The 20,198-nt window shown below is 37.7% G+C and overlaps 1 protein-coding gene across 4 annotated transcripts; it reads right to left on the bottom strand.

The window, feature by feature from the left end:
- Nucleotides 1–1,168: 1,168 nt before the first annotated feature.
- Nucleotides 1,169–18,354, bottom strand: LOC134754764 (RE1-silencing transcription factor-like). Of its 4 annotated transcripts, none has more exons than XM_063691103.1 (24): nucleotides 14,501–14,693; nucleotides 12,807–12,930; nucleotides 12,586–12,725; nucleotides 12,161–12,243; nucleotides 11,823–11,934; nucleotides 10,836–11,056; nucleotides 10,602–10,705; nucleotides 10,360–10,438; nucleotides 10,119–10,174; nucleotides 9,949–9,991; nucleotides 8,998–9,137; nucleotides 8,582–8,645; nucleotides 7,857–7,966; nucleotides 7,647–7,735; nucleotides 6,940–7,351; nucleotides 6,686–6,786; nucleotides 6,523–6,601; nucleotides 5,917–6,071; nucleotides 4,916–5,057; nucleotides 4,543–4,617; nucleotides 4,275–4,335; nucleotides 3,924–4,036; nucleotides 3,291–3,375; nucleotides 1,169–2,782 (listed from the first exon to the last, which is right to left on the bottom strand). In XM_063691103.1, the coding sequence occupies exons 1-24, from the start codon at nucleotides 14,644–14,646 to the stop codon at nucleotides 2,724–2,726; spliced, it is 2,793 nt and encodes a 930-aa protein (XP_063547173.1). In that variant the 5' UTR covers nucleotides 14,647–14,693; the 3' UTR covers nucleotides 1,169–2,723. The 4 variants fall into 4 exon arrangements, with proteins under 4 accessions (XP_063547173.1, XP_063547171.1, XP_063547175.1 ...); XM_063691101.1 differs by lacking the exons at nucleotides 12,161–12,243; nucleotides 12,586–12,725; nucleotides 12,807–12,930; nucleotides 14,501–14,693 and adding exons at nucleotides 15,108–15,189; nucleotides 15,423–15,554; nucleotides 15,685–15,855; nucleotides 18,099–18,354 and having other exon boundaries at nucleotides 1,173–2,782; XM_063691105.1 differs by lacking the exons at nucleotides 12,161–12,243; nucleotides 12,586–12,725; nucleotides 12,807–12,930; nucleotides 14,501–14,693 and adding exons at nucleotides 15,108–15,189; nucleotides 15,423–15,554; nucleotides 15,685–15,855; nucleotides 18,099–18,354 and having other exon boundaries at nucleotides 1,173–2,782; nucleotides 3,279–3,375.
- Nucleotides 18,355–20,198: the final 1,844 nt, after the last annotated feature.

Raw genomic sequence — 20,198 nt, forward strand, 5'->3', positions numbered from 1 at the left:
CTATACTCATCCTTTTCATTCAGGTGCTACACCTACTTAAGTGCTACTAGTGTAAGACAAAGATGATGAGTATGATTCTCTCTGTCTATATTTGAAATGAGACAGTCTTTTGATAAACTATAGCATCGTGTATTCCAAATGCGGGGAACGCGGTGTTGTATATGTAGTTGGTGGTACGTGTTTTCTATTTACTGTCTTGTGTTTACTGCCTATGTATATCTTAATTATTTTGCATGTTGTGAGAGCATATTAATATACCGGTACGGTAAGGAATTGACATGAACCCTAAGTGAATTTTTGCGTCTGCACGTGATATAGGTATTTGGCTACTTTAGTAATCATTAAATATTTGCTAACTGTACACGTCATCTTCCTAGCGTTGTCCTGGCTTTTGCCACGCCTCATGAGAGCCTGGGGTCCGCTGTGGCAACTAATCCCAATAATGGGGTTGGCAACTGTCAAAGGTTTGAAGAGATGGCGCCATCATAACTTGCCCCTTTTTCTATGAGATTTGGATTAAAGGGCTGGCATCCAGGGTATTAAAAAAACAAAAATTTGACACAATTCTAGGGATTGACAGGGCAAGCTATGCTGGCGCCATCTACTAATTATTTCGACCGGCAAACCCTTTTGGCTAGCTTTCTACCCAGAGGAAACTAAACATTCATGGGATTAGCCCGGTTTCCTCACGATGTTTTCCTTCATTAAAAGCGATAAATATGTAAATACATAGAAAACACCCATGACTCAAAAACAAATCTCGGTGTTCGTGATACAAATAAATGACCGTACGGTGATTTGAACCCAGGACCATCGGTTTCATAGGCGGGGTCACTGTCACTACCGTATCAGGCCAGACAGGTCTTGAACCTTTATTTATTTTACAAATAAAATAAAAAGTCTAGACTGAATTTTTAGTCTTAGCTGTATAAACCAAAAACGAAGTACTAACTTTATTTGCTAACTATTATGTTTTATGAGACTGAAATATCAAGTTGAGCATTATTATTTATTTCACTCAAAGTAGCCATTGGACTGCTCTTGCCTGCCAAAGGGTCCCTAAAACAAGGTTTCTTCCATATTTCGAGATAGATATTTGAGCACAGCCTTAGGAAAAACAAATAATACATATTGTTGCAGCATGCACCTTTATTTTATATTTTATCGTCATCCTTACTAGAGTTACACCAAAAAAAGTCTGCAGCGATTTTGATAGCACACGCAGTGCAAGTGCTATTTATACGTCATAATTTCATAGACGTTTGACGTTTAAAATAACACCTGCACTGCGTATGCTATCAAAATTGCTGCATACTTTTCTTGGTCTAACTCTATCTAAACAAATGAATGTACATAATATAAAGTACAAAACAAAAATATTACATGTTTCACATTAATTTAAATAATTAGGTATTTTGCATTAATATGGATCATCCTTAGTTTACTCGATTACAGACAACATAATCATAATATTTATTAATAATATAAATGACATTTAGCGGCGCGGGGCCTCACGAGACGAGGCCGGGGCGCTGTCTGCTTGCGAGCGCAAGTATATTGCCGCTTGAAAGACTTGTACTTACAACAATAGGCTAGATGACAAATTTTTATTAATGATATCAATCGATCAGTGTTATTTTTAGGATCAAATGTCTATATGGGACCCATTGCATTAAAGCAATACAAAAGTCAGAAATGATAGTCTAAGCCCGACAGTCGTACTTCACTCGCGAAACGCTTCTAACAAAACGATAAGTGAACGTGACGTCAAGTTCACCAAAGTTCACTGAGAGCCCATTTTGAATGTATGGACAACATAAAAAAATTGCGTTTTTGTCGGTGAAATATTGCGTTTATGTATATTGCCTTACAATATTTTTTTGTGATAAATTGCTCATTTGCTATCTATGTTACTAGATTTTGTAATAAAATTCAACATGTGTCATCATCCCTACTGATGAACATTACTTATTTTCTGTTGAGACCATCAAGGTACTCGTATATGTATCGGTATAACTTAGTCGACATATTTATAAAAAATCATAATTAAAAATAGCCGATTATATCGATCTATATTATGATTGAAATCCTACTGCGAGCAAGGAAAATACGTTATCTGCCTCTCTATCGCTCTTAGAGCGGTAGAAAGGCAGATAACGAGAATTCGATTTTAATGGCAGGCGATTTCGATTTTAGAGGCTCTGTTCACGAAAACTGTCCAAGTGTCAACATGAACAACCGCATTACTATCGCAAAACGAAAAGAACTAAATAATGCAATAAATACTGAACCATAAGTCGTGTCATTAAAAAGTAGCCGTGAGATTACTTGATGATGCATAAGTTATTCTATAAGAAATCATGTGTGTAGTAGTAATAATGATCTTCCACAAGTATATAAGATCTTTACGGTTCTTGATTATGTTATTTAGTATTTAACATTTAGCGTACATAATTACACGTATAAAACATTCTTGTTCAAATACGTTCTTCAAAATAAGATTCACACAGTCTAAAAGGGTATTTTTAAACAAAAATACTTCCGTAAACTTAACTAATTATTATATAAAGTAACATAATCTAAGCGTCTAACCTAATAAGATGCAAATTCATTATTTAGAATCACATCGAGAGTGGTAGTAGAGTAGATACACAGTAATTCTTTGCTAGAGCTGATGATACGCTTAAGAAGACATTAATTATTTCGATCTTTTAGAGAAGTTATTATCCTTCGTCGGCTTCAAAATTACACCGCGTTGGAGTGGCTGACACTTTTCGAATCGCTGAAACAAATAATACAATTATAATAACTGTACGTATAACAATCAACATAAACATACAAAATAATAGTACTAACGTCCAAAGCAAACCCGAAGTATGACAGAATAATAACCCGAATCAAGGCTTCCTTCAGTCGCATACCACGTATTCACGCGGCATGGCAACATTTTGTTGGATGTTGATGTGTGCTTTATAATTGTGCATCACCGAGAAAACTGCAGATTCCAGCCTCGTTTTATTGAATTGGCCGCATGGAGCATCCCGCCAGCCTGGCATACTTAACGACGGGAACTAAACGAGCACAATGTAATAACAATATGGTCGTGGTCTATAATTTCAAGGAGCACGAATATTTATGTTCTAATCTTTGTTATTAATATTATTGTATGGACACATTTCTTCGACACATTTTAAACTGAAATCTGTCGATTACATACACGATGGCGTCGGTAATCGTGATTTTCTGGTAAATACAAAACATACCCCAACTAAACTCACCGCGTCACTCACCTCCTTGGCTAACCAGCCCTGACCGGAGGACAGCCGGCTCGCCGCCCGGCAGCTTGATGCCCTGCTTCAGCACCATGGTCCCGTCCTGCAAGTGCATCAACATTAACAAACGCTTTAAAGCGCTACACTATGTCCATATGTATTTTTATAGTATGAACGCCGGTAGCTTTGCAGTAAAACGATTGGCTCCCAATATTGAGGTCGTACTAGTTTCTTGAAAATCATGTATGAAATAAAATTATTTAATAGTTGCTTTTCGGTGAAGGAAAACATTGTATGGTATAACCCGAGGGGCAATTAGTTCGATCACCACACGGGGTTTTACGGTGCTTCCCTCTGGGTTGGAATTGAAAGATCAGGTGGCAGTAGCTTTATTAGGTTGCTAATGCAGACAGCGGCCCTTTTTAGACACAATCTGGAAAGCGCTGAGATTAGGCGGAGGTCTATCCACAGGTCATTAAAACACTATCGTTAGGTCCTTTTCGCCGCCATTGACTTGATACAAAGTCAGTACCTTACCTACATTTAGTGCCCCACACGCCACGAGTTGATATGTTATGCGGGTTGTCTATATGATGACACTTTATTACTTCACTGACGTGGCGGCGAAATGGTTAACCATTATTGTATTACCTTTAACTCCAACAGCCCTTTCTTGGCCATCGCTTCCACTTCCGCCTTGGTCATAACGATCTTCTGCACCTTCACCATTTTCTTTCCAATTTGCATTTGACACAGGTCACCTGCTGAATATATTATGCTTGAATATTTTACTTTAACACAGTGATTACTATTTGAAACGTTTGAACGCCACGCGTGAAAGTTGATATTAAACTGTAACCTGCGCCTGTAGCAATCTTTGGAGGTCAAAAGATTAAAAATCAGACAGTTTATAAGTAAACGTCTAATGGGTTTTCGGTGTAATAAATCATTTTCTTATATAACTTAATTTCTTATTATAATTATAATATTAATTCGACTTACGTCTGGCATTAAGTGGCAGCGGCAAAGGCTTAACTCCCGGTGGTAAGGCTTTTACAGGCACCTGGAACATATAAAGTGTTACAATACATACAATACCCAGGATTCTGAATTCTTATTACTTATGCAGATATGTAATTTAAATATAACGCACAACAATAAAGAATGTTGTAAGACATTCATTGTTTTATAAATGTATTATAATAACATCATTTTCAACATTGTGTTCCCCGTTTAGACCGAGGTTGAGCATGTTTATGAAGCGACTTACTTTTTTCAATGGTTGTCCGGTGGGTGACATTAGAGTATTCGCTTGCGGCTCGGCGCTCGCTGGCGGCGTCGTTGCCTACCATAGAAGGATGTTTTTAAAATATGGAATGTTTTGTACAGTCACCTGCAATAATATGTTACACAAAGAATGCCGCAGAAGTATCTGACACGATCTTAGAGAGTGTCAGATACTTCTGCGACCTTCGAAGAGTAACTGCAGGTGACTACAATGCTTTTATTCTTAATTTGTGATAGACTGATGTTTTTATGTTCACCTTGTTATATAATTCATAAAGTTAATATTACAAGCATCACAGGAAGGGGCGGCGTCTCATAAAAAATACTTTATCAAGCACAAACTAGCTCCGACATACCTGTACCGGAGTGGTTTGGGGTTCTGTAGGAATCTCATTATTCGTAACTTCAGGTTCTTTGGTGGGTTCCTCTGGTTTCTTCTCGGGTTCCTTGACCGTTGGGGGGTCTACTTCTGCGTCCTCACAGCTTTCCTTTGGAGTCCTGTAAGACAAAACTTTGATAGAAGAATAAACACAACCTGGAAGAAATACTGGGCACAAAAAGAAATTCTCAAAGGCAATTACAATCTTAACATGAAAAAGATCATAATGGACTCCTGCATTCTTCCTAGCTTGACATATGCATGCCAAACATGGGTTTACACGGAAAGAGCGAAGAACAAAATTCTATCTTGCCAGCATGCAATGGAAAGAAGTATTTTAAATTTAAGAAGAATACAAAAAACAAGAAATATAGACATCCGCAAGAGAACAAAGATAACAGATGCCCTGCAGTTTAGTCTGAAACAAAAGTGGAGGTGGGCAGGTCATGTAGCAAGATATCAGGATCAAAGGTGGACAAATCTTGTAACAAAATGGCCAGGCCCAGCTGGAAAGAGAAGAGCGGGAAGGCAAAGAAAAAGATGGGCAGATGACATTGTACAGGCTGCGGGAAAAAAATGGATGGATGTTGCCACCGACAAAGAGAGGTGGAGACAGATGGAGGAGGCTTATACCCTTGGGGACCACTAATGTGGGACAAAGCTAAATAATAATAATAATAAGACAAAACTTGATAAGTAAATTGTGCCAAAAACATGAATTCATCAAAACGCCATGCAGTACAGACACTTGCAATAATAATTGGTGTAACAAAGCGTGCAAAATTATTCATATAAATTGTATTATATGTCTTATAACAAGGAGGTTTGACATATTTCTGTGCATGGAAAGGAATTAAAATTAGTAAATGTAGCATTTTAAACCTTCCAAGAATTACAAGTATGAACTTGCTCTGTATTGTCGTTTTTCCTATACTATTTCACTTGTAAAATATGTAGGTACAGTTGTTGTAAACTCACGCGTCCTTGCGCGGGCGCCCTCGTCGCCGCGCGACGGGTGTGGCGGCCGGCGTGCTCGCGGCGGCGGCGGCGGAGGAGGCGGGGGCGGTGGCGGGGGCGGGAGTCGCCGACTTTTGCCGCTTCGGCAGACTCTTGCGCGCGGGCGACTCTTGACTCTGTGTTACATTGCAGTTCTTTATCTTTTTATTAACATAACGGAAAGCTTAATTTGTTAGAGGGCAATCATAGTAAACGCCCTGGCGCCCTGTTCAAAACTCGCAGAAGGCAGGATGGAACTTTAAAATTCATGACATATTTTTATTATTCAAACGAGTAAGGCGTTTAGCACACTGGTTCAGATTTGCATGTCGCTATAATACGCGCATAGCGTTGTCTCGCTGAAACATCGGAGCGACGTGCGATCGGATCCAGTGTGCTAAGCGCCTATCTCGTCAGTACTTATATATTGGTGCGAGCGTGATGATCTCCTAAAAATAGCAAATCAGTAACAGATTTTTATAATTCGGCTCCTTATATTTTATAAAACGGACCCCTGGAAAACTGCTTTGATGGGATCAATATGTAGGTACTGTATATTTGCCAGTTAAAGGCGAAAAAATGTCATACATCAGGCTCTGGTCCAACGAATTCCTCTTCCATATCCGAAACTTCTTCATCATCATCCGCGTCTCGAATAATTCGTGTTCTGTAATTTTAAAATACATATAATAGATTAATTTCAAGATGATAAATGCTCATTAAATACAGTTCCATTATCTCCAATGTTTACCTGTCCCGGATCATGCTGGCATAGTTCTTAATTTTCGATGGTCTAGTTGACCGACGCACTGAGCTGTCTTCAGAGCCGCTCGTGTCGCCGTTCTTGACGGTCTACAACATATTTACAGTATATTAGTTATCAATAACTCATGAATATGTTATTCTGAGTTACGATACAATCATCTTTAACGTATGACTCTGTCTACACATCAAGCGTGTTTACCATGCAATAATCAATACGCCTTAAAGCATGCGATAACTAACCTTGTCTTCGCTCTTGGCGGGAGCGCTCTTTTCGGTCTTGGTGCTGGAGCTAGCTTCGTTTTTGCTGGAGCTAGGTACGTCCTCCTTCGTAACTTTACCCTTGGCCTCTTTACTGGCGCCTTTGTCTTCTTTCTGGGCTATATTCTTGTCGGTCACTTTGGTTTTCTCGGGCGGGTTTTCATCTTCCCTGCTTGTCTTCTTGTCACTGTTGTCCTTGGCGGGTTCGTCGCGGTCCCCGACGGTTTTGTCGTCCTTGGTGCTGGAGACGTTCTTCTCGTCCTTCGAGCTCGTGACAGCGTTCTTGGCCACGGCCTCCTTAGGCTCCTTGTTGAGAATGCGGCGCTCCGCGGGCTTCTTTTCCACTGATGTCGTAAGCTTGGGCGTAGCTTGTGCTTTCTTGTCGTCGCCAGATCTAAAATCGAGTCAGTATATTATCGATTAATTCAAATCTATTCTCTTAATATGATTTCACTAAGTGATTTGTTGTTGTTGTTCTACTTACTCAGTTATCCATGTGGTTTCTCTGCTAAAAGATACTACTTATATTATTTTGCTCTGTCAAAAATATTGCAAAATAACATTGTTTCTCCGAATGTATCGTTTGCAAAATGCATTGTTTACATGATGTTAAAAACTATAAGATGCAAACGATGCAAGTCGAGAACATAAAAATATTTGTAAGGGAACAAGTCTGCTCATATACTAACCTTAGTTTTGGTGTGGAGGTATGAACGGGTTGCCGTTTGCTCTTCACTTCCCCTGCTTTTGTCGGCTTGCCTTCTACTCTTGTAGTTGTCTAAAACATGGTTATATACAGTAGTGACAACTATAAAACTATTTACATGTTGGTAATATTGGCAAATTTTCGCGTTTACTAGTACACATACAATAAATAAATAAAATAGAACAGGGCCTACCCTTTTGAGCTCTTGTAATTCCTTCTCCAGAATGCGGAGAGACTTGTCGCTGGAGCCGGCGTTGTTGGTGGTGCTGTCAACCTTCGCGGCCCTCTCTTTCTTCTGGGGGACTTCATATGTACAATTCTTTAGTGACTCAATTTATATATAACAATATAACCCTTTGTCCGCCTAAGACGACCACAAACGTGCACGGTTACCGTTTTCTATTAACCTTCATGCATACCAGTGAAATTTACTATCAAGTGTTATATAAAATAGTCATGGTGTTCAAAGGCACGTCACATATCAGGCTCTGACAATATGTCAACGGTTGCGTTTAGTTTCCACGACTCTTTTCATACATATTGTATGGGTCGCGGTAATAAGACTGCACACTTATTTCATGAGAATGACCCATCAAATCAATGTATAAACGTGGGAATATTTTACTTGTCAAAAAATATTTTATGATACAAGCTTTAATCGCTGACTGTACTTATCATTCAACTGTTTTTCATAAACCCAAATACATAGAGGTTGCGTCGTTTTATCACAAAGTTCCTCTGGCAACCTTCGCTCTTCTTTATCAGATAAATTTAATTATACCATAATATTGTATGTATTGTCACCCAACTTACTTAATAGAAAGTAGGTCTAATTCAACTAGCATGATTTTATTACGAACAACCGGACAGGTGAAACTAAATAAAAGCTTGTTAAAAAACTTAAAAGAAAGGACTTACCAACAGATTCTTCTTTTACACCTGCCTTGCGTTTCATTGCCTCAGCCTTGCGCAAAATGCTTATCTGTAGGAATATTACACATATTTGGATCAAATCACATTTTAATTATGAGAAGAGAACATGTTTAGAGTTAGACCAAGCTAAGTTGGTAGCGATTTTGATAGCTCAGACTGTGCAAGTGTTATTTTTAACGTCAAACTTGTATGAATTTATGATGATGAAATAACACTTGCACAGTCTGAGCTAGCAAAATCGCTGCCAACGTAGCTTTGTTCTAACTAGGATATTTTATAGGTGTAACTAGAGGTTTCTTTGTGTTCAATGATACCTCGCAGGTTTTTCCTTATTAATGGGATGCGTGTGTGTCGGTACGGTACGGTACATTGAAGAATGAACAAGTAAGCAAGTGCCGTACCTTCTCGTCGGCGGCGGGCAGGCGCGAGGAGGTGGCCTCGGACTTGGTGGCGGGCGGCGGGCGCCAGGCGGGCTCGCGCGGCGCCTCCGCGCCCTCCACCGCGTCGCTGTCTGTGTACACACTCACACCTGAACCTGATGGTGTACCGACTTAGTCAATTTCAACTATTGATATTGTATTCTGGAGAAGCATTTGTCAGTAGAAAAGGTGCGAAATGAGAAACGTATATATCGCGCATACATTTTTTTCTACTGACAAAATGGGTTTACCAGACTATGGAGACGACCGAGTCGCAATTTTGCGTTTGGATCAATCAACAGTTTCTTGTAGCTCTTTGCTAGTCTTATTTTTATGATCTAATAAATGATATAATCCCGAAGCGAAACTTTGGTCCCGATAACTGACAATAAATCACAGAATGTTGGCCTTTTTACCCTGAAAATGGATGTATGGTTGAGGCCGACATTATATAATTGTACCATCGTCGACACAATTGATTTATCCATTCGTTAATCTTATTGCAATGACTTCAAGTGTACCAATCGCCAATAAGGGCTAACGCGTATGAATTCGCCGCTAGGGGTGCTAGTGTAGATGGTGGTCTTCGCAAAGGTTAAAAATTTCAAATGTCACTTCAATGACTGACAGCTGTTCTTTAGTCTTTTGGACCACCATCAACAGAGGCGCCAACTGGTGAGCAAAAAAAACGATAGCCCTCATTGAGTATGTTGCTAATAGTACAAAATAAAGATACTGGTACGTATGTTTTCGTCATAATGACTTCATCTGTATCAAAATTTCCCATGAGATGAGACAGAATATTGAGAAAAAGTCGATTGACTAACTGCAATCCCGTTTCCAGATTTATATAGCAAGGGGATTTTGCATAAGCGCTTTACATATAATATACATTTGATATAATAAATGCAATTTGATGTTACTTGCCTTCAGAGTTAGTAGTAATGATTTGTCCAACTTCAATTTTTTTCTTGAGCTGCAAAACAAATACCTTTAAATAAACGTTTTCTTATTTCAATGTCCTACAAATCACATAGGTACCTACTTGTTTTAGTCATGATTCTAGTGACTAATGAAATTGGACTTATTGGACATAAACATACCATATAGCCATCCGCTTTCTTTATTTCTACCACCATGTGGTCGCCTTCCTCTTTAACTGTGAAAAAAATATTTTGATTGTTATGTATACCTGGATATTATTTATAATTAGTATAATTACAAAGTTTACAGGAAAAAGTGTAAAATCTTTTGGAGTCTACCGCGAGATTCGTGTTTCGTGTGTCGTGTTATCTGAAAAATAAACATTATAAATGGTAGATGTAGGTATATTAGGTATATTACCATTGAGTCCGTTGTCATCGTCGTCATCGTCGACGTCCGCGTCCATCGCGTCCGCCTCCAGCGACGACTCATCCATCTCCTGCACGTGCAAACTTTGTTTAAAGCGTGGCCGCGAAAACTATTCACTTCGAGACCCCTATTCTTAATGAATAACTAATGTATCGACATCACAGAAATTCATACGGCGTTTAAAAAAAAAACGATAATAGGTATTGAATGTAATATAAATAGCGATGTTATACCTTGCCAGGCCAAGCTTCGTCGTCGTGCGCCGCGCTCATGTGCGCGTCCAGCTTCTCCTTCGACGTGAACACCAACTCGCAGTAGTCGCACATGAACTCTATTCCTGTCCCAACAAATATGTACCGCGTTAAAGATAGTTCAAACAACACTGGCACGAACTCGAGGAATATCATATTATTGAGTAGTGAAGGGAACTATTATACCGTCCATCATTTAAGAGTGTAGTTAGGTACCATTGACGTGGGTCCTGATGTGCGTGGTGACGGCGTCCACGTTCTCGAACTTCTCCTGGCAGAGCGGGCACGTGAGGTTCTGCGTGGCGTGGATGGCAGAATGGTAGTACAGCTCGTCCTGAGTGCGGAAGCTCTCGGTGCACTGCTTGCACCGGAACTCCGCATCGTCGCCGCGCCCGAGCGCTTGCCGCACCAGCTCCTCGTGTTTCAAGCGGAGATGCCTGCGACCATAGAGTAACTGATACTAGAGCGTTACTGTCATAGTAAGTTTTGTAACCCCAGTGAATTCACTGCCATCTGTCGACACACTTTAAAACTAAAAATGAAGATTTATAAAAATACGATAGAATGTATTTAAATATAGATAAATGATTTTTTTTATTTGCATTAATTATTTTTATGATTTTGACCCATGTTCTTTCACTGATATGCGTTAAAATTGTTAAATAACAAACGAAACCGTCAACGCCATCTATACGACTGTAAGGCAAAACTAGTAGCGCCCTCTGAACGAGAATCAAATTTTCTTGATTTTCGAGGCACGTTTTTTCCTTAGACTGTATCCATCTATTACGGAGTTATATCTATCTTTGCTGCGACACATTTCTCTTAGGGCAACTAGTATTGTGAATATTTTTGTTTTTAGTTTGTAATATAAAAACAAACTTTCTTGCGGGTCGGATCGGTCATTCGGGCTCTGAGGAATACGGGGTTACATCGTAGTTGAGGTAATGCACATAGAAGCACGTCATAATATATTGGACTAATAGAGTAATGTTTTATTGTTCGAATTTAAATTGTCGTGAGTGATACTAACATTAAGCAAATTTTACCGTTTAACTCACATACCTATCACTTGCGCGAGTTACACCCTAAAATTACACAATACCTACGTAATAATTATTGTTTCCATTAGTACGCTTTTTAACCGTATTACCCCCAACTTAATTAGAGTCCATACAGAAGAGGTATGTCACAATCACGCACCTGGTGTAATGATGCGACTTTACGAAGCTCTTGTTGCAGTATTTGCACGGGTACGCCCGGTCGCCGGCGTGTGCCCTCACGTGCCGTGATAATTTAGACACGGACGTAAATCCTGGAAATGACATAAACAATGTTTATTCAAAGTAAGCGGAACAGACTCAAGGTCTGGAAGTCAGCAGGGATACCAATAGGAAACCTTTAAATTGTAATACCATGCCGACTTCCAGATAGTTTAGTAAATAAATTGCGCATGTTCATAGCTTCAACTTTGCTAAAAAAAAATGAGTGGGATGAGGTGAGGTGCCCTATGCAGTTACGCACTCTACTTCAAGACTCACGCTGGGGGCAATACTCGCAAGAGAATTGTTTGTTCCCGTGCACGACGTCCTGGTGCCGGACCAGAGTGTTCCTTTTGTGAAACCTAGAAACAAGCAACACGGTGATAATGCATTTGTAATTATACTTACAGTGGTTATATATATATCAATGACAACGACAACGCTCATTTCTCTCATGTACTAAGTGTGTGCTGAACTAATAGACTACGATATTTCTCGATTCTTTTTCATGAATGCAAGACTATCTCAGCGCGTTAGCCACCTGGCACTTTCTTAAACACATTTTTGTTAGTAAAACTCTCCCTAAAGAGAATAGTAACCAAATTCTGTATTGTTAACACCAGACATGACATTCATTCGGTAGTTTCATAGGCATAGTTCCTGTACTGAATGAATAAAGGTAAACAATACGTTAATAATCTTACTTTCTGTCACATATTGTGCAGACATGTTGCCGATTTGCATAGCCCTCGTGCCTTTTTTTGTGGGCTTCCAGTTCCACGGTGGACAGGAATGTGGCGGGGCAGTTTTCGCACAAATGTAGCGGTAAATTAGAATGCATCATCTGAAAACGACCACGATAGTTCATTTACTAGAGGCTAAAATATGGTTAGGTACAATAAATCGGCGAACCATATAGTTTTACCTTTTCGTGCCTTTTAAGCAAAATAAGCCGTTTGAATTTTTTATCGCAAGCAACACATTGGAACGGCATTTCATTGGAATGCCGTAGTTTGTGTGTTAGTAAGTCATATTTGGAGAAAAATTTACTGAAACAAAATAAAAACTTTGAAAATGTTTGGTTTCTGCTGAGTATTTTCAAAGTAGGTAACATAAATAACGTAAGTATTTATTACAAAACAGTATAAAACAGATATCTAGATGTTGCTGTCATAGTGCCATAGCAACAAGACCAATAGTGGAAGCAGCTCGACCCCAATTTCAAAGAAAAGCCGCAAATCGATGTACAGGTTAGCCGTTTGGCACACGCATACTAGAGGTCAAAACAAATTTTTTTGACCCGCAGTTCCTAAAAAAAATTCCCTTAGGAGGGGAGTGGTGAAACATTACTTTTTTTGTATGGTTTTTTTTTTTTTTCAAAAACCTATCGTGTGTAGTATCATACGAAAGGGCTTTTTGAGGCGATTCTAAAAATATACCACATCGTTACATTTCAGCCATGTTAATTTAATTAAAACAAAAAGAATTTTCAAAACATACCAAGTTTGGGTTCCTCCAGATACGATATGGATGATTTATTTTGTACAATATACCACAAATGATACGTGATATCCTCATATTCAACCCCAAGATAGCAATTTTGAAAATAATATCATTAACAATTTTTTTTTTAATTTTTCAATTTTACAAACTGACACAGTTCTACTTCAATACCTATTTTACGAGACTTATGGAACCGTAAAGTAGATACGGTACATATTAATCATAAAATGATACGTAATATCCATATATCCATGCAACGGGAAATACCTTTTTAACCCTTTAACTGCGCCTTTTCATCATAGACTATTGGCGAAACAGTCTTTAGGTTACTTTTCGCTCATGTCGTCGCAAATATGGACATATTTGGTATCAGTGTGATGTCCTGAACACAAATATATGAGACGAGAAGCGCGAAAGTGGTGGGGGTAGTTGCTGTGACGTCAAAAAGTCGGCAGTACAAAGTTTTTTACTTTTTTTTTAATCATACCATGTGAAAGGGTTTTGTGAGTAGATCACAAATATATAACATACTGTAACATTTTCACTACTTCGTCTAACAAATTATTAGAAAACGTTCAAAAATTTCACAATCCACAGTTGACTTTAAACTGCTCTAATTTGAAAATGACTGAATGGATCATTCCAAAATATATACCAAGTGACTGTGAATATCCTATATATAACGTTAAAAACTAATTAACCAGATATAACCAAAAATAAGAAAAGTACATCAAGTTTAAAAAAGTATAATTTTCTGTTACATTAAACTGCAACTATTATTAAAACAAACAAAATACCGGGCTATTTACATATATTTTTGAAATGGTCTTTTCACTAGCTTTCATTTGATACCCATATTGCTATAGCAAGAAAAAAAGACAAATCCCTTTTTTTATTAGCGGGCGCCATTTTCAAAATTTATATAGCCCATATGAGATGTGGTTGAATTCGTCAGAATTGTGTTAGTGACATAGGCTATTTAAATTTTGAAAATGGCGCCCGCTAATGAAAAAGGGAGGGGAAGGTTGTTTTTTTTTCTTTAGCGTACCTACTCGTACATCTTTTATCGGACAAAAGGTATGTTAATCGTTTCAGGTAGAATACGAAAAGACTTACGCATCGCACTGTTCGCATTGTACATTTCTGGCGCGGTGCTTCCTGGCCTTGTGTATGTCGAGCAGCTGGTGCAGCGAGTAGCTGCTGTCGCACTCGTCGCACGGCCACGAGCCCAGCCCGCTCGACCGCCGGCGCACGCGCACCATCACACCCTTCCTTACCGCTGTCTCCCACCAACACGTTTATTTTACCCAATGTATAACACACTTTAAACACATTCAAATGTCATCATATTTTACACAGCTTCACATTTCACATACTAATTAGATAATAAATAGAAAAAAACAAATGTATAGACATTCTATAATTATGTCCACAATGTAAATTACCATGTAAATTATATTTTGATTGTCAATGGGGTGATAAGGGCGAAAAAATATCTACGGCCAATCCAATAAAAAATAATTTTTATTTGAATTGAACCACAACTCAAAATTAATGCTGGCTAATCATGCTGAAAAAAACAATGCTAGAGAACACAAAAGAATAACATGATGGAAAATATTGAAAGCTATGAACACACGCAGATATAAATTAAAAAAAGTATGAAAATAATTACAGAAACAAGTAAAATATGTGCGATCACGAGCTGAGGAGAATGACTTACCTGCTTTTTTAACAGATGCACTTTCTTTGTCTCCACTAGGTGTTACTTTGATACGCTCGGATCCATCACGAGAAGCATTAATCTGTCAAAATATGTTATGTTTAACATACAATGCACAACTGATATAAGAGATTTAGTTTAAGCTATGCTGAAAAATTATAGCTTAAACTAAATCTCTTGGCCATTTATTTATTCTACCCTTAGGGTATATACATATAATGCACTAAAAGTAAATCTGTGTTATTTTGAAAATCTACCTAGAAGTTGAGGAAAAGCTTAAATGAATGTTAATTGTGTATATGGAGAAAAAGTAACCTTTATGTTGAATGTCTCTTCATCTTCATTATCATTTTCGAACATATCTTGAGATGTAACTGCGATTGTCGCTCCTCCTTCTACTACAGTGTTAATTGTCCTAGACGCTGTTCTTTTCGTCAGTTGAAATATCTGTAAGACAAGAATTATATTACACATTAAATCCAGGGTCAAATTAAAGTACAGTATTTTTGTATAACACCTTTGCAACTATCTGTTGTATACAGAAGTATGTCACAACAGATTTTTCAGTTTAGCTTACCTTCATAAGTGGAGAAGGCCAATTGACAGAACTGATAGGGACCCCATTTTGGACAAACTGAAGGCACGACTCATCGGCCCGCCGACAAATTTGTTTGAAGTCATAGCAAATGTCCATGAAGACCCTGCAGCGCTCGCAGATGTAGGAGGGCATTTTATCTGATGGAAATACCTGTGGAAAAAGTACGAATTTATATTTGAAAAAAAAAAAAGTGCAATACCATATTTATTTATTCAATGAATTTGAATTTGAAATAGCCTTTATTCCTGACTCATAGTTTTTACATTTTACAATTATATTAGTATATGTATCTATATTTTATTTATTTATGCTATTTTTTTTGCTTCTTCTTTGTCAGGCTGTCTTTGACATAGGCCTCCTCCAAGCGGCGCCACTCCTCGCGGTGTTTTGAGAGTCTTATTCAATACTTGTTACTTAAAAACCTTGGAAAGAAGAAAATCTCAAATTGTGTCATGTTTTAAAGCAGGCAATATTAGGTTTATGGAGGTTTTGTTAGTGCATTGGTTTGTTGGATATGTTAAGCTTTTTTAGGGCTCCATACCTCAAAAGGAAAAAACGTATACCTGAAACTACTGGGTCTAAAATTTTGAAAGAAATACACAAAATAGTTCTTTATGACAGGATTAGAAATGTGCAGTTAAGCGTGAGTTGGACTTAATTACTTAGTTTTTGATCTAACCCCTAAGGGATTTTTAAAGACACGTTTCACATAAAAAAATACATTGTTACAAATTGTGTAATGTACGGAACCCATGGAACGCGAGTCCGACTCGCACTTGGCATTTGATAGTATATAATAATATATTTTTACTAGTGTAAAAAGGAGGGTAAGTTTTATTTTGACACCAAAAATAAACTATTTGTATTCTATTCTAAAAGTGGACACAGACTAAAATATCAAAGTGAAGCAAGCCCAGTTCTGGATCTCATAAACTAAGACGGAGACACACCAGAGAAAGAAAGAAATAACCTAATAAAAAATTAAACTGGATGCCATGAATACAAATCAATCACATAGCCATTGCATTTGAGCATAAAGTGTGTCTTTTCCTACCAGAATATCAAAGTTCAGCAAGATCCAAAAAATAGATCTTAAACTAAAGCAGAGATACACCAGAGAGAAATGTTCCGAACAAACATTTGAAATGGATGCCATGAATAAAAGTAAATCACATATCTATTGATTTTGAGCCTAAAGTGTGTGTTACCCAGAACTTAGTTTGCCAGTTTTTCATATAAAGTTTTGCTTTGCTGTTTTCAGGTTTTTGTAAATATATACTGAACTGGCATTCTTTGCCACGGCATAGCCACAAAGTATTTTTAAAATTATATGGTAATTTCAAACTCCCCTCTTCATCCTATTACAGGAGTCGGCAAACTTTTGAGAAGAACAGCCAACTGCAGTAGAAAACACAAGTTTTAAGAATCTCAAAGAGCAGTAAATGTTGTTTTCAGTGGTCTAAAAACTCCAAATGTGATTTGTTTGGTCCCTTGAAGAGCTGCAATCATACCTCCAAAGAGCTGCATTCGGCTTGCGAGCCGCGGTTTGCCGACTCCTATCCTATTACATTCGCAGATGCATCCTAATGGATGGCTTAGTGGTTACTAGAGTTGCCATAACATATACTAGTTTTAAATTAAACACTGCCAAGCACCCATTTTCAATATAAAATGAACCTACCCAGCGAGTTATTGGCTATGAATGTATTAAGTAACAGCAATCTAACTTTCTCACTAGGAGGACAAACTAAACCAGGATGAAAAATGGTAATTGTAAGTATAGTTTACAACCTGTTTAATTAGTTGGTAGGCCCTGTGCTCTATTTATTATCCATTTGAATGCTCAAGTAAATTATTACTATCAGATTAGTTTGGATCAGGTTAAATTGAATTAAATATATATTTTAGGTAAGCATGATCCATCCTAGTGAGATTGTGGTCAAATGCTCTTTTTGTAATAAATAATAATAAAAAAAAAACAATCCTTACATATAAGAATTTGTTTAATTTTTAAGTTTAATTAAGCAATGACAAAATTAAGATTTGTATTCCGAAATTAGATAAATATTATAAAATATTTGTAAGAGTACATTTCGCTAGATGGCGGTTAGGATGCACCAAGCAACTTACTTCATAAAAGCTTGCTCTATGTTAATCAATACTTTGAGCAATAGTAAAATATAAAGTAAAACTTCGTTTTCATATGTCTATATCTAATATTAAATAAACTATACGCGTATGCAAGCTCAGATCAAATGCTTTTATAAAGCGTGCAACGCCATTTCAATGTCGGTAAACTAACCCAGCAATTTCATTGCGGCGTCTAGTCAACTAAGCTGTACGCTGAATTTTATAATCTAGAGAACAATTTAATAAAAAAATCCTGTATTTACCTCTATAGAAACGCATGCCATAATTTTCAAAGGAAGGGTCACCAATATGGGGTCCCGACTTCGATCATATAAACTGGTCAATGATGAGTCCTGAGTTAAACAAAATCTACACAGTTTTTTGTCACTTAAAGATTCCTTTCTTTTCTCCATTTTTGTTTAATTCTAATGCTTCAATACTACATAAAAATGCTTTTAGCACAAATGCACTTCACGAAAACCAACGCAAAATGGAAAACTATAACGTCTATAACAAACCACTGAAACCACAAACCACAGACAAATATCGAAACGCTAAGCGCTTGCCATGCCGCTTAAGCGCTTAGCGCCACCTAGGGATTCACTATTGCATTCTTAGTTCTGCTACTCAACAAGAGATGGCACTTTTATAAAATAAAATAAAAAACCTCTCCACAGATAAAACATAAGTTTATACTACAGACATATTTTATAGACAGAAGTAGTTTGTTATAGACGCGCCACCGAGCGACCTAAGAGAAAGAATATTCATATAAAATGGGGTTGGCCGTTCGAAATAATTAGCAGATGGCGCTAGCATAGCTTGCCCTGTCAATCCCTAGAATTGTGTCAAATTTTTGTTTTTTTAATGCCCTGGATGCCAGCCCTTTAAGCCAAATCTCATAGAAAAAGGGGCAAGCTATGATGGCGCCATCTCTGCAAACCTTTGACAGTTGCCAACCCCATTTGGGCAGCATAGGATTTTTTCTCTTTCACTCTTATAATTTTCGGTATTTCGCCATCGCCTCCTACCTATGATGCCACTCGGTCGGTGATAAGGACAAAGCATGGCACTATTTTCTCTTTCCTCTTATAGGAATCGCAATAAAACTATCTTTCTCTATCAAAGAGTGTCAGGTGGTGTCGGGCCCTTGGTTTGAAACAAGACAGTCCTTTGACAAACTATGCGCAGTCAAAGCGCTAGTGTGGATGGTGGTCTTCGCAAAGTTCGAAATGTCAAATGTCACTTGTCACTTCAATGACTGACACTCAGAATAATGACTAAAGCATAGAAGTCGGGCAAAAATGCTTCGCAAATATGTATACCCGTACTTTACTTCCTTACGAATTAGATAATGTGCCGAAAAGAGATGCATATATGCTTGTTATTTCTCATTTACGTACGGTGTCATAAGTTTGATAATTTGCTAGGGATGTAACTGTGTCGACTTTTTATATCGATAAATTATGCATAAGTTTATGTGCCGTGTAAAAGAATAATCACGAAATTGGCAAATTGATAATAGTCTGGCTAATGAAAGTTGAACCTGAAAAAACGCGGCAATTTCAAGAAATCTGTAGCAGGCGGCTCGTTGAAATGAAATGCGTGGAATACAAGGATCGCATAACTTTTATACTTTTTATAATTTTCATATTCTAAAAATCATTAAAAAGTATAAAAATTATGCAATCCTTGGAATCAAAGAGCCGCCTGATATGAGGATTAATGCATGTACCTAATATAGCTTTTATCTCATTTGCAGTCTACCACGCAGAACCGTCTAACTATACCTCTCGTTTTTTTATCATTAGAAAGAAGGCGAGCGATCTTAACGTGTCGTTTTATCGAAAAACACTTTGAAAATAAGTCACAACAAATATAATATACGATCATTTACATACTTTTAATAAATAAATAATAATAAATAAAAAAATTAAATCATTTATTTCGACCAACTTAGGATCATATCACATTACATTGGGACATTACATTAAATAATAAAATTATAAAATTATAGCAGTTAAAATTAACATTAAAATTAAATTAATTAATAAAATCATAAATATTACTTAAAATCTAACCTAAATAATAATGCCCGGTCGAGCCTTAGGAAGGCTTGGACACCAGCACGTGAATCATCTGACAGTGATTCAAGTACTGGCAATCAAACCTCTCCGCAAACGCCCTCAAGATGCCGCTGGAACTAGCCCGCACTCTGCGCACCAGGGATGTGCAGCGTTTCCTCATTGTAGCGTAAAAACAGTCTACCCTGGCCTCCGCGAACATCCCCGACGCACTACAAAAACGAGGTAGTCCCATCAGCATCCTGAAGGCGTTGTTATATTGTATACGAAGAGCGTTGT

The sequence above is a fragment of the Cydia strobilella genome, chromosome Z (genome assembly GCF_947568885.1).
Source record: "Cydia strobilella chromosome Z, ilCydStro3.1, whole genome shotgun sequence".
Classification (NCBI taxonomy): Eukaryota; Metazoa; Arthropoda; class Insecta; order Lepidoptera; family Tortricidae; genus Cydia; species Cydia strobilella.